We start from the raw sequence: 12,079 nt of genomic DNA, 5'->3' as shown, positions 1-12,079 counted from the left end.
TGGGCTGTTCTACCTTTTTACAAAATGATATTTCTTGATATGTACATAATTATAAATTTGCCTTGCATAAAAATTGTTGTAGTGATGATACGTTTTCCCGTTCGCTTTTTGAACACGTAAAAGATCCTTTTCCATATTAAAATGTACAGGCTGAGAAAAGTTTAGTGCGTATTCGAATATTCGAGGAAGAGTGAACATGTAATTGCAGAGAAGACTTGAGATATTTGGCTCACAGAACCCGGAGTTCTACTGAGAAGTTATTCTCATTAAAAGTGGTTCTAGGAACATTTTAAAGGATTGGACGAAGCGCTGGAATTTTCGTAACGGATCTCTCTGTTCACATCAGCGGACACCCTCAGAAGAATTCGTATTATTATTCACAATAACTGCAGGACCTGAGACTGTCGTTTATTTGGAGAGAACAATAAGAATATATGGCAAAAATCTGGCATCAAAGCTTTTTAATTACGCACTAACAAATGAAATCTTGTTAATGAATACTTGGTTGCCTCAGTTCAGTAGTATGAGCTAAAAAGCTATACACGTCCTGCATCCATGAAATGTAGGATGAGCTGGGATTGCGTGGTTAAGCGTCGCATGCAATCTCAATTACCAGGCAATCTTATCCGGGAAGTCTTCAACTTGGAATACTGCTGTAAACGAATTCAATCTCTGAACTTTAAACGTAACACTCCTTGAAGATGGATGCGATGGATTTTCTCGATGAGCATGCGAAGCAGAGGAAAGTCGGCCGACAATCAAACAGTGAGGTGAGTTGAAATAAAAGCGTCCGTCCGGCTGCTAGTGCTCAATGTGAGCTGAGTACACATCGGTGCTCGACCGTACACGAAAAGCGAGTGCTAATATCAGATCCGTCAATGTTGCTGGTGCCTCTGTCCACTGCTTCTATGCAAAATGAGTCGCCACCGGCATTCGGTCCTATGTGTGTTCAAGGAATTTCGGCATGGTTCGACCGCCTCAGCGATAGCGTTTCGGAGGTCCAGCTTCGTCGTTCTGGACCGCTCAGCCATAGCTTGGTGCTATTCATTGCCAAACAATAGACAAATGTTTTGCATGTTCTGACTAAAATAACGTGTCGTAAAATTTTTTGTATAGACTACGACGAAAAGGGCATTATAAACAAATTCCTGTCGGGACATTTCTCGATACTATTCTCGCACGTATACTGTTGTAAAATCTACGCTGTAAATTCGGCTGTTGAAAAGGTCGTGGATAAATAGACATGGATAAGAAACAAACGGAACGGAAGTTGTGTGCCTTCGTAATGTGATGAAGAAGATACTCTCAAATCCAAAGAGCAGGAGCTAAAACAGAAAAATATTGAAGAAAAATTCGTGGATTTCTCAAAATTTGTAGATTCTTCCTTTTATGAATGAAACGAGTTTTGATTTTATGTTCACATTTTTTGTATTTGATTAGGAAACGGAGCCTAAAATTGCAAAACTGGGAAATTTAATAGGGGATGAACTGAAAGGACATGCGCAGTCCAATGGAAATTATGGATTTTGAAAAAGTGCATGGATATGTGTATCCCTGAGAGAGGGAAAAATTTCATTAGATTTTCGCCCACAATGGACATCGAACAAGAATGGCAAATTTCAGCGGAGAGTTTTAAGGATCTGAAAATAATACGTAAATGACGATGATCAGAATGTACACGAGCACATGTAGTAAACACTTCTATTTTGAGGGTTATTAGTGTTTCAGGAAATCTATCCTACTCTTCTGGATAAAAGAGCAGTTGTAAAGAAGATCAAAGAGAGCTGTGTTCGATTTTCAACGAGTTCAACTTCTTAAGAGTCATCTTTCAGAAAAAGCGAAGTGTACCTACAATTTTATGGAATTGCCATAACTGCAACACATTTTCTGTACTCCTTTTTTTAAGCTTAACAAATCAGGGTTGTGTAGCTTCTTTTGAAAAGTCCTAAATATACAAAAGTTTTTTGCCTTTTTTAGTTAATCTGTTATTATCTCAGATTTTAAGCTTGAAGGATAGGAACGGAACGATCCGTCAGTATCGCTACGGTAGATATCACAAAACGATCAAAGCGCATCACAACTTAAAGGTATCACTCCACGAATCTGAGGTGATACGGATTTCAGGTGGAGTATTCGTATGCGGGGTTGTAGATTAAGGAGTGGAGAGTGATTCCGCCCATTTCTTCCCTAATTGCCGTAAAAATACGGCCCGGAAGATACGGCTTCGGGCGTTCTGGCGCACTATTTTCTACAGGGAGTTCGACTGGAGCGCGGCAGCCTTGTGCGGCGCCGCATCTTCCGGGCCGTTTTTTACGGCAATTAGGAAGAAATGAACGGAATCACCCACCTCTCCATAATCTACGATCCCGTATACGAATGCTCCACCTGAAATCCGTACCACCCGAAATTCGTGGGGTGATGCCTTTAAGTAGAACCTAACATTGCGGATTCGTTTTACAGGACAGAGTTACGTGTAAGGATTTTAATGGATTTTCAAGTATTATAGTGGTGTAAAGAGAGTGAGAAATGTATTCTGTTTTTAGGAAAGTTTTACTCTACAAATTACATGAATTGAATTGATGTCCGTGAGCATGTTATGCGAATTGTTTGTAATTTATGCAGCTTATTCCTACTCTAAGGGCAAAAACTTCATATTTAACGATGTTTCCAGAAATCACTCAAGTTTTACGGATCGACGACATCATTGGTGTATAGAAATAGAGCGCACGCGACGAGCACATCGAAAACAACACCGGATGGCGAAGGCCGGCACTTCTTTCTAAGATCGGACTGACACTTACTCGACCGTAAAGTTTGATTGCGCAGCACATTGTAATGTCATAACTTTTCACATCAGATGGGCATAGAAGAACGTTCAAAAACGTGCCGCCTAGTTTTGAAGTAACACCTGAGATGAACAAGTTTTACTACGTACTATATAGAATTACGCTACGCAGTAATTTTTCGATGATGAATGAGATGTGGTTCTAGACTGACATTTCTCACGATCATTACTATGAAGAAATCGCGAAAGTGAACAATGTCACCGGAACTGAATCCGTGAATTTATGGAAGTGAATTCGATGACAAAATGAGATAGATGACAGCGGCACATATGGAATAAGGTGCTGGAAGAGAAAAGGCCGAGGAGACAGGAGGGCATATGGGTTGGGATTATAATGAGCGTGCGATTAGCACTCGTTACGTAGCTAGGCCTCCAGTAAACATCATCACATGAATGGAGCTCGTCCAACTAACGTCTACAACAATCAATACAAGGACGAATATTATACGAGATGACCTTGCTGAAAACGAAAGCTTTTCGGAAGATCTTAAGAATTACAAGGGATCCCTGGATGTATGAAGGACACGTGTATCTATCATGTCTGAACGCTACCGCATAGAAATTCCCAACAAAAAGTAGGATATTGGTTATTATGCAGAACATTTCTTAATCCTAAAGTGCGCTTCTCTTTCGTCGCACAGATGTTGGATTCAGCGAAGAACAAGGACAATGCTTTCAGCGAAGTTTTATTCGACGAAAAGAAGCAGCCGATGTACGCGAACGCGTTGAAAATCCAGGGAGCGGCAGCAGATGCACCTGCTACGCTTTGATTACAATGCGTTTTGATGGCACACATGACGACATCTCTGGACATATCGCTAGAAAATTGTGAACCACTTATATGCGGAATGTAGTGGGAAATTTGCAGATAGGTAAATTTCTTTTTTTGAGAAGTTGCTTTATCTTTTGTCTGTGTTATGGTCATGCTTCCCTTGTGTACGTGTCTTTCCCTGTTTTTCATGAAATACTCTAAAGAAAGTTTCTTGCATATCACACAATTGGGAGATTTTTTTGATGTCACGGAACTCGAAAAAATTTTTAACGCCCTCTAAGTATCAACTTTTTTTTTTTCATCTTCTCCATCATAATGTCAGGAATATTGTGTAACAAAATTTAAACATTTTGCAAAGTACTTAGATAAGTAAGCAGAAAAATGCACTTAAAAAGGATTGAATTTCGTATGCAGACGTATCCGGGAGCAAGGACGTCTATAAAAATTCATATTGCGATCATATTGCCACGGCCAATAGTCGGATTTACACCTGTGTAGCAGCGGGGAATGTGCTTGAATAACAGGCGTTGGCGATTTTCCCATCATTTCATGCAATACGGTATAGGAATAACCGCATACTGATGATATCCGTGCATGTGATTCCTCTGGACAAGTAACACATTGGATGAGCCAACACAAAGCTACAAAGCTACCAAACGTTTGGGATAATGTTCTAGAAGAAATGAGTTGGTGAGTGTTGCAGGCAGAAAGGGAGGCAGGCGTTGAGTGTCTCAGATATGTAGCAGATGTGTTGTATTGGATTCTGGAAAACTTGTTAAAATGCGAATCCTCTCGGTCCTCGTTTTGCTGCTGTCTGCTCGGAACCGCTACGGAAATGATTCATATGAGTGGTCGAGGAGTATAGCCAGAAGACAGATGGGCATACGTCAAAAGATCATGGATATGTGTCCAGCGCTAAATGAGGTGCTGAACGTTGAACGTTCATCACTGTTCCACGAGAAAAGAGGAAAGAAATTTTTTTCACTCGTAGTTTGTTGTACAAATTACACATTCTCCGTCTCATCTCATACCGTAATGTGGTTGCTGATAAGTTATCCTAATGTTCCATGGAAGAAAAGGAAGCAGCTTTTTTATAGATATTATCCTTTTCAAAGAGAACTACAAGGAAATAAAATGCAAGCCATTTTGATTCGATTTTACAGGAATATATCCGTAATTGAAACTTCTTCCTTTCATTTCTCTGCAGAGGTTTAATGAATTTCAATTGAGAAACTGCTTCAGGGTATTGGCTTGTAAGAAAAAAGCAATTAATTCGGCGGCTAGGCTACAAGAGATCCAGTAAAACAATATTTTAAAAATACACTATAGTGAACCTGATGGCGATCTGATACTCATCATGATTCATTTTCGAAAATGGGTTAAACACGATAAGGCAATCCATCAAATCACTATTTATGCACCTGAGCTCGGATAATCTACTCAGAGTTGTACGGTAATGTAAATTTAATCAAAGCTAATGTAGGATAAACAGAGATTTTATTGCGATTCTTTGCATAAAGTGGTGACTAAATTAAATAAGTAATAAATTACGTTGAGAAATATTGAGGAAAATTACTTGTTGAGAAATATTGAGGAAAATTACGCAATGAGAAAACGAAAACAAAAAATTAAATTGAATCTTATGCAGTTATTACTTCTGCAAATGAATATGTTTGTCTAGAAGTACATGGTGTTCAAGTGTGAACCTGATTACGGTGAGAAGCCCATGCTTTTCATTCTTTTCTATCATTATTTTTTTCTAACCAGATTGAATATTTGATTATGTTAGGTTTCTCGAAGTTTGTGGATTCAAAAAAATGTGTGACAAAGTTTTGATCCTTTCATTTCAAAAAAGAAAAGTTAATTGAGCGCAGCACACAATCGGATTGAAGAAAATTTCACTTCAAAATCTACTACTTTTGTTAAGTGTCTGTATAGCTTTATAGGCCACTACTACAGTAACTATTGCTACTTCACTAGTATTTTATGAAAAGTAAATAAAAGACATAGTAACGTAATACCAGTTATTAGGCTATCATTTAATATTGTTTGTTGAACATTTTTAAAAATTAAATAGTCATTGGAAAAATACTATCTGAAGAATATTTCTGAGTATTTCTCATTAAAATTCTTTATGAAAAGATATATTAATCGAGTTGACAGTAGAAGTGTATTTAGAAAAGAAAAATTTAGTAAGAAGGTTCTTCTAAATATTATTTTTCCCTGGCACAAACATAATCTACAGTATCTTTTACTTCTTTGGTTAATGTTCGTTAATGTACTTGTGCTTGTTCTTTGAAGCAATTTTGAACAAGAATAGCAGGTGCAAGTTTATCGTACGCTAAAAGCAATAATTTGCACGTGAATAGAAAAAAAGTACACCATAAATCGACGCCTTGAAGTCGTTTCTGGACAAATTAGCAATTATGGTCGACGATCTTAACCTAGTTCTCAAGTGCTTAGTTGTTCTGGACGAAGTTAGACGTAGTGAGAAGTTTTTCCACTAAGATATTAATGCAATACATTAGTCAATGCTACTACGCCAAGGTGACTTTTTAATGTACCGTAACGACGTGTGTATTCATTTATAAACGAAGAAGAAAAAAAAAAGAAAAAGAGAGAAGAAAGAAAATCTGGACGTAGACGTAGATGGTGACCTTGTGAAGCATAAAGTTGTATACTACAGCTGCTTTCATATGTGATGATATTGAGGTCGGTGTAAGCCTAATGAGAGGAGAGCGAGGGATGAGTGATGATTTGCGGCGAACCCTTTCATATTACGTGCCTAATCACCATACGCTAGCGATCATATCATGCATGTTCCCATAAAGTATTCATCAAGTTGTGGAGAATCTGTCTCGTATAGTAGAGTCAACATTTTTTTTAAAGTACACGGTGCTGAAGTTAACACATTCGAGAAAAAAATAACTTTTTCTTAAGAATTAAAAAAATATAAAATGCATTAGAAGTGCATCAGTAGTTGTTGATTCCTTGACGTTCTGGGGAATTCGGAAGGAAGACTCATATTCAAAGTGTTTTTCCTATTTTATCCTAAAAATTTCCACCGATGCCATAGTGAAGTGCGTGCGTTTTCCAGAAATTAGACATATGGAATTCATTGCTCAGATTGGTCGTGCATCATGGAGTTTAATGACGCAAACAAAGAGAACACATTGGAAACAATTCGTATTGTTCATTCGACATATGTATGTATTTTAGCTAGGACAGCAAGAAAAGATCCAGGAATGTTGACTCATATCACAGTAAGATGAACGCTCACAATTATTCACAGTCAGATGGGAGTTTTTATTGAGGATTTGTCTCAGGATGAGTAAAGCGAGCTTGTCAAACCTTTCAATTACTGCCTACAATGGAACACACTTTCGTATAAATTATAGTGAAAAAATTCAACAGAAAAAAAGAGCTAGAAAGCGAAGCGCATTGCGTCAGTATATGTATAAGTGAATGGGTCTGGATTAGATCGGAATTTGATGGTAGCGGTGCCCTCTAGCAGCTGTTGCCGATTGTGCAACGAGCAAAACGCGTCCAACCGGCCAGCGCGACACAATGTAATAGTTGGAGGGTGGAAAAAAATTGCGGAACAGAAGCACTGTTGTAAGGAAAAACATACGTCTATAGAGGGAATCGTTCTTGGACAATGCTAGGATTTTTCTAGGATTCTACGAGTAGCGTTACAAACATTTTAGTTCAGATTTTTGGATGAAATCGTAGTGGCTCGTTTTACTTTTGTACCTATCTTATTTCCTTATTTCCTTCTCCAATATTTTTCAATATTTTTATTTTATTTTTAAATTTTAGCTTGTCATAGAAAGTCTGGAGAAGAAATTGTAATTTGCTCAACTGGAAGCGCTTCTCTTAAAATTATTCTCAAATAGAACGTGAAAGATGATTGCTGAATTTGAGGTTACACGTTATTATTTTAGATTTTAGATTTTAAAGAAAAATAAAGATGATTTCTAAAAATAGATAAATAATCAATCCTATACAATACATCCTTACATCTGAGCAAATTTTAACTATTAACTACGTATTTTTGTTTTTTATCTTGAACTCTGTTAGTAGATGAATATTTTATAATATATTCAACATTTTATGACGTTTCTGGATTTACAATTCCATAAAGGGCAAAAAGATACAAGCTGCATTTCGTGGAAACCTACACTGTATTCCGTGGAAAATATCCGCTTCCATAATTATGTAAGTTTCAGAAATATAGGAATATCGTTTCATTTGACCTATGAAATCACTTGAAACTATTTCACTTCTTTTACTATTGTTGTCTGGCCAAGTGAAGGAACTGCTGGTATTTCAGTGTTAGATTACTTGAAGTGAGGGTTAATGAATACTTTGGAAATACTGGTAACATTTCATTGTTCTAATTGTACATTATTACAGTGTTTGTCAATAGCAGACAGGGTCCCACATAAAAATGATTAAAATATGGATAGTTTTTGGGAAGAGCGTTGCTACTCCTTATGCTGTTTATTTTTGTTATTTTTTTAAATTATTAAACAATATTAGAGCGACTGGAATGCTTCAAAAAATTTTCAATAATGTACTGATATGAAATAATGCTAGAAATTTCCAGAGGCCTCTAAAATACGATTCTCTAATGAGAAATAGGGAGGAAATATGCTGTGCAGCATTGCACTTGAAAATAAGTGTTTTCAACGACGATGGACAATTGAGCTCAGAAAAGAGTATTGAGGTTGAGATTAGATTCGGAACGGCTAAGAGGGAGGGAGAGGGGCCGGCTGTGCAGAAGCCTATTTGTGTCTTGCAACCCTCACTGACCGACGAGGATGTATGGAAGACAAATCGCATTTGGCCTTTACACGAAATTTCATTATTCTCGTGAAAGGGTTTCGGTCAACGTTGGCGGCTGATAGCCGACGAAATTCTACGCGAACACCACACATGTCTCTTATTTATAATGTCGTTGTACGTAAAGAAAAACATCGGATACTTTAACGAATATTTTCTGGATGGTGTTTCAATGTAGAGTAAAGCGAATTACTACTCTGCTACTCGCACATGGGCTCGGGAAACGATAATTGCAGAGTCCTTTCTAAGCACTTTCTTGCACTCTTTTAAAGGAAGCGTCGGACAGCGAATTTTCGACACAGAGGTCTCCCCAATATTTGATATGGATCGGGATGTATTATTCAGAGGATGAATCGTCCGGTGACCTCTGCAACATCGAGCAGTGAAATCGTAGCATTTTACAAGATCTATCAAATTTTGACTCATTTCGAGGAACCCTCTGCTCTCAAATTTTGAATTATTTCGAGGAACCCCCTGCCCTGCTTTTTCAAAAAAAAAGACAGACGATGAAAAATGTAGGAACTCTACAGCCGAATTGTCGAATGTTGGTGACGTCATCGGTCGAATTGTTACTTGTAGCTAGGAACTATGAATCCTCCAAATTCCACTCCGACTCCGTTCCATGTTAGGAAAGGATTTTCTATTTCTGTTTTTCTTCCTAAACAGTGAATTCTTTAAACTAGTATTTGATATGAACTTCACTCCAATAATTTCTTGAACTCTGCCTTTAAGCAATTATTGGCAAAATTAAGAACAGGAAAATCAAGTGAGGAATTCCCCATCATTTCCTGAGCGCTTTTGTCTTATTTTCCTCCGAAACGTCCTGGTGCTGACCAGCTAAAGTGTGACGTAGTCAGAATAATAAGAATTTCATTAAAATCGGTAATTTCCATGGTCAGTATTGTTAGAATTAACTCTGGTTTTCATATTGTTGCGTTGGTATCCAGTAGATATTCCAGTGCACCAACTCCCGGATCACGGTGGGAAAAACCGTTAAAAAAGAAGAAAAATGAAAAAAAGATAAGATATAAGGGAGGACGATCAAATATTGCATAAATAATTAATAGTGTTTTCGGTTAAAAAAGTTTCAGGAATCATGGATGCAAATGAGGAGGGGAACCAAAAGGGGAGTCAAAACGATCGGAAGGGGCAGTAGTTGGGGGTTAGTGACACGCGCTGGTCGTCTTGATAACGCCTAGTTTGAGCAAATATTTTGAGAGGATGACAGCAAATTACTCCGAGGTCAACATTGAGGAGGAAGGCTACTGTTGTATTTTCCGCAAATTAACTAAACATCCTGTAGGATCAGGAACATTTGAATTGGCTCAACAATAAACAAGTAAAGCGTTATAACAATTTTATTACAAGTGCTAAACCTGTTGAGGACGAATTCTTTTGATTTTGAAAACATGAGGAAATTCCTATAAGAATAAAATATACAACCCGTTCAAATGAGACTAGCACAATATCTACAGAAATATGGATGAGACATTCATGAAATAATGCACTTGGAAGGAAAAATACCGCTTTGCAAATAATTGCAAAGTTCGAAATAAAAAAAAATCACGAGAAAATGATTGTCTGGATTAGACAACCCATTCAAATGAGAACAACCGTCACCCTGTTACGCAGTAGTCACAGATTCTCTATGTATATAACCAAGATTCGCGTATCCTTGATGTTTACCTGGGGCCTATAAAGGGAACTAGTTATTCCAAACTATTTATTTATTTGTTTATTTACTCAACCATTCACTAAAAACGATCCATATGTAGGCAACACTCAAAAGAGTGAAAACAAATGTGAGAAATTTAATTTTTTTTACAGGCAGTAGAGTCCACGGTAATAATGTCTATAGTGGAAGGCTAAAAAGGCAATAGTAGTTTACTGGCTTCACCTGGATTTCTAGCGAATACATCCCTAAGGAATGGCCAGGTCCTTCAAGTCGACTAGCGGTTTCGTATCCGAATAGTCGTGGAATGTAATGCAGAGCAAACCTGAAAAAAATAAACCTAATAATAAAAACAAAAATAATAATAATAATAATAAACCATCCAGAACATATCCAAAAATTTAAATGCAATAATACGTGCAAATTTTCTCCACTAACACTTTTTATCGAATTTTTTAAGGATAACCGCGCGGAACGAAGTGAATTGGAATGAAATCCAACCAATAAATGTGAAATAATAACAATGACAACAATAACAGCTTAGCATAGTAGCTTAGTTCATCTTCGTATTCTCCTTTTTTACTCTTATTTTCGCGTTTGTCATTTTTTCAACGTTATTATGGTGGTATTTAGGATATTGCCGGTTTTTTATCGATAAATAATTATTTTAAAAAAACCAACAAATAGATGCGCTTCTCTACTGAATCGAGACATTGATGAATTTCTTCATCCACAAAAAAGGCTGTACCTCACTGATCGAAATAAATGGAGAAATCCTCGAGATTCACAGTGAGATGACGTAGAAGTTCTCATATTATAATACCAATGTGTTTATTTTTGTAGTGTCTCGTCAATAGGATGTGTTCTATGTTGTACGTTTTGTAGATACCTGAATGCGATAATTAATAGAACGAGAATGATTATGATCATTGCTATTCCGCCAAGCATCCACGAATCTGGTATGGTCCCGTGTGGAAGTGAGTGTTGCTGAAATAAAAAAAAACGAGGAAGAGGCGATGAAGTTTGCTGATCAGCTGTGCTGAGCTAACGGCGTAAATGATGACTGGTTTTATGCTTTGGAACTGTTTACACTACAATGTGCTATTTGCAAATGAACAAATAATGCTTGAAAATGTGTTTCCTGGAAAAATCGATTCGAGATAGTCGGCTGTGTGTCGATGCGATTCCGAAATTTCTCTAGGACGTATTTACATTGTGAGCGTATGACGTCATGATACGCGTGTGGATTTTATAACACAAAGAATAAAAAAACGAGTGAACTATATCTTCTGCTTTAAAAGATAGCAACGACGGTTGAAAAGAGAGCATCTGCGGCGATAGATGGATGTGCGATGTTAATGTTTGTTGGGATGGCAATGTGAAAATTGAATTGGCATCGAAAAAAAAAGCGGGACTAGTCCTTTTTGTCTCTGTAAACATTCTGCTGTTCTATTGAAAACGTCAATTTTAAACAGTTTAAACAGTAAGAATTTGCATTATTTGTAGCAACATATTAGAAAAATTGACTTTCTTTCAAATTTTCTAAAAAACCAAACATGTAACATCGTTATTTATTGCCAAGGGATCTTTTCAAACGAAGGAACGAAAATATGATTACTCACTTTTCGGAATGTGGAATTCTGATACAATGCAAACGTTCGATTTTCGATACTCCTTGGAACCATAATAGAAATAGAATCTGTAAAGGAAAATCTTGGATTTATCACTTGTAGAAGTCATCCGTGGCAGATAAAACAATATAACGAGATATTTTCTCAAAAATATACAAGAAATGTACTTCATAAGCTACACCATTGTCAATACATAGCAGCTGATAATGGACCGCGATAAGTTTTTGTTTAGTGCAGGGAACGATTAAATTTTATAGGTATAGAAAAATAGAAATAGACAATGGGCCATTTTGTGACGATATGAAATGTTACGG

The 12,079-nt window shown here is 37.0% G+C and overlaps 1 protein-coding gene across 1 annotated transcript; it reads right to left on the bottom strand.

Moving 5' to 3' along the window:
• Positions 1 to 10,086: 10,086 nt before the first annotated feature.
• Positions 10,087 to 11,819, bottom strand: RB195_025708 (uncharacterized protein; the record flags this gene model as incomplete). The annotated part of the gene is made up of 4 exons (XM_064213961.1): positions 10,087 to 10,155; positions 10,360 to 10,459; positions 11,024 to 11,121; positions 11,757 to 11,819. The coding sequence occupies 4 exons, from the start codon at positions 11,817 to 11,819 to the stop codon at positions 10,087 to 10,089; spliced, it is 330 nt and encodes a 109-aa protein (XP_064069842.1).
• Between the last annotated feature and the right edge of the window lie 260 nt (positions 11,820 to 12,079).

Source organism: Necator americanus, chromosome X, assembly GCF_031761385.1.
Source record: "Necator americanus strain Aroian chromosome X, whole genome shotgun sequence".
Lineage (NCBI taxonomy): Eukaryota > Metazoa > Nematoda > Chromadorea > Rhabditida > Ancylostomatidae > Necator > Necator americanus.
Note: the sequence above shows the minus strand (reverse complement) of the source record. Positions and strands in the feature narration are given on the sequence as shown.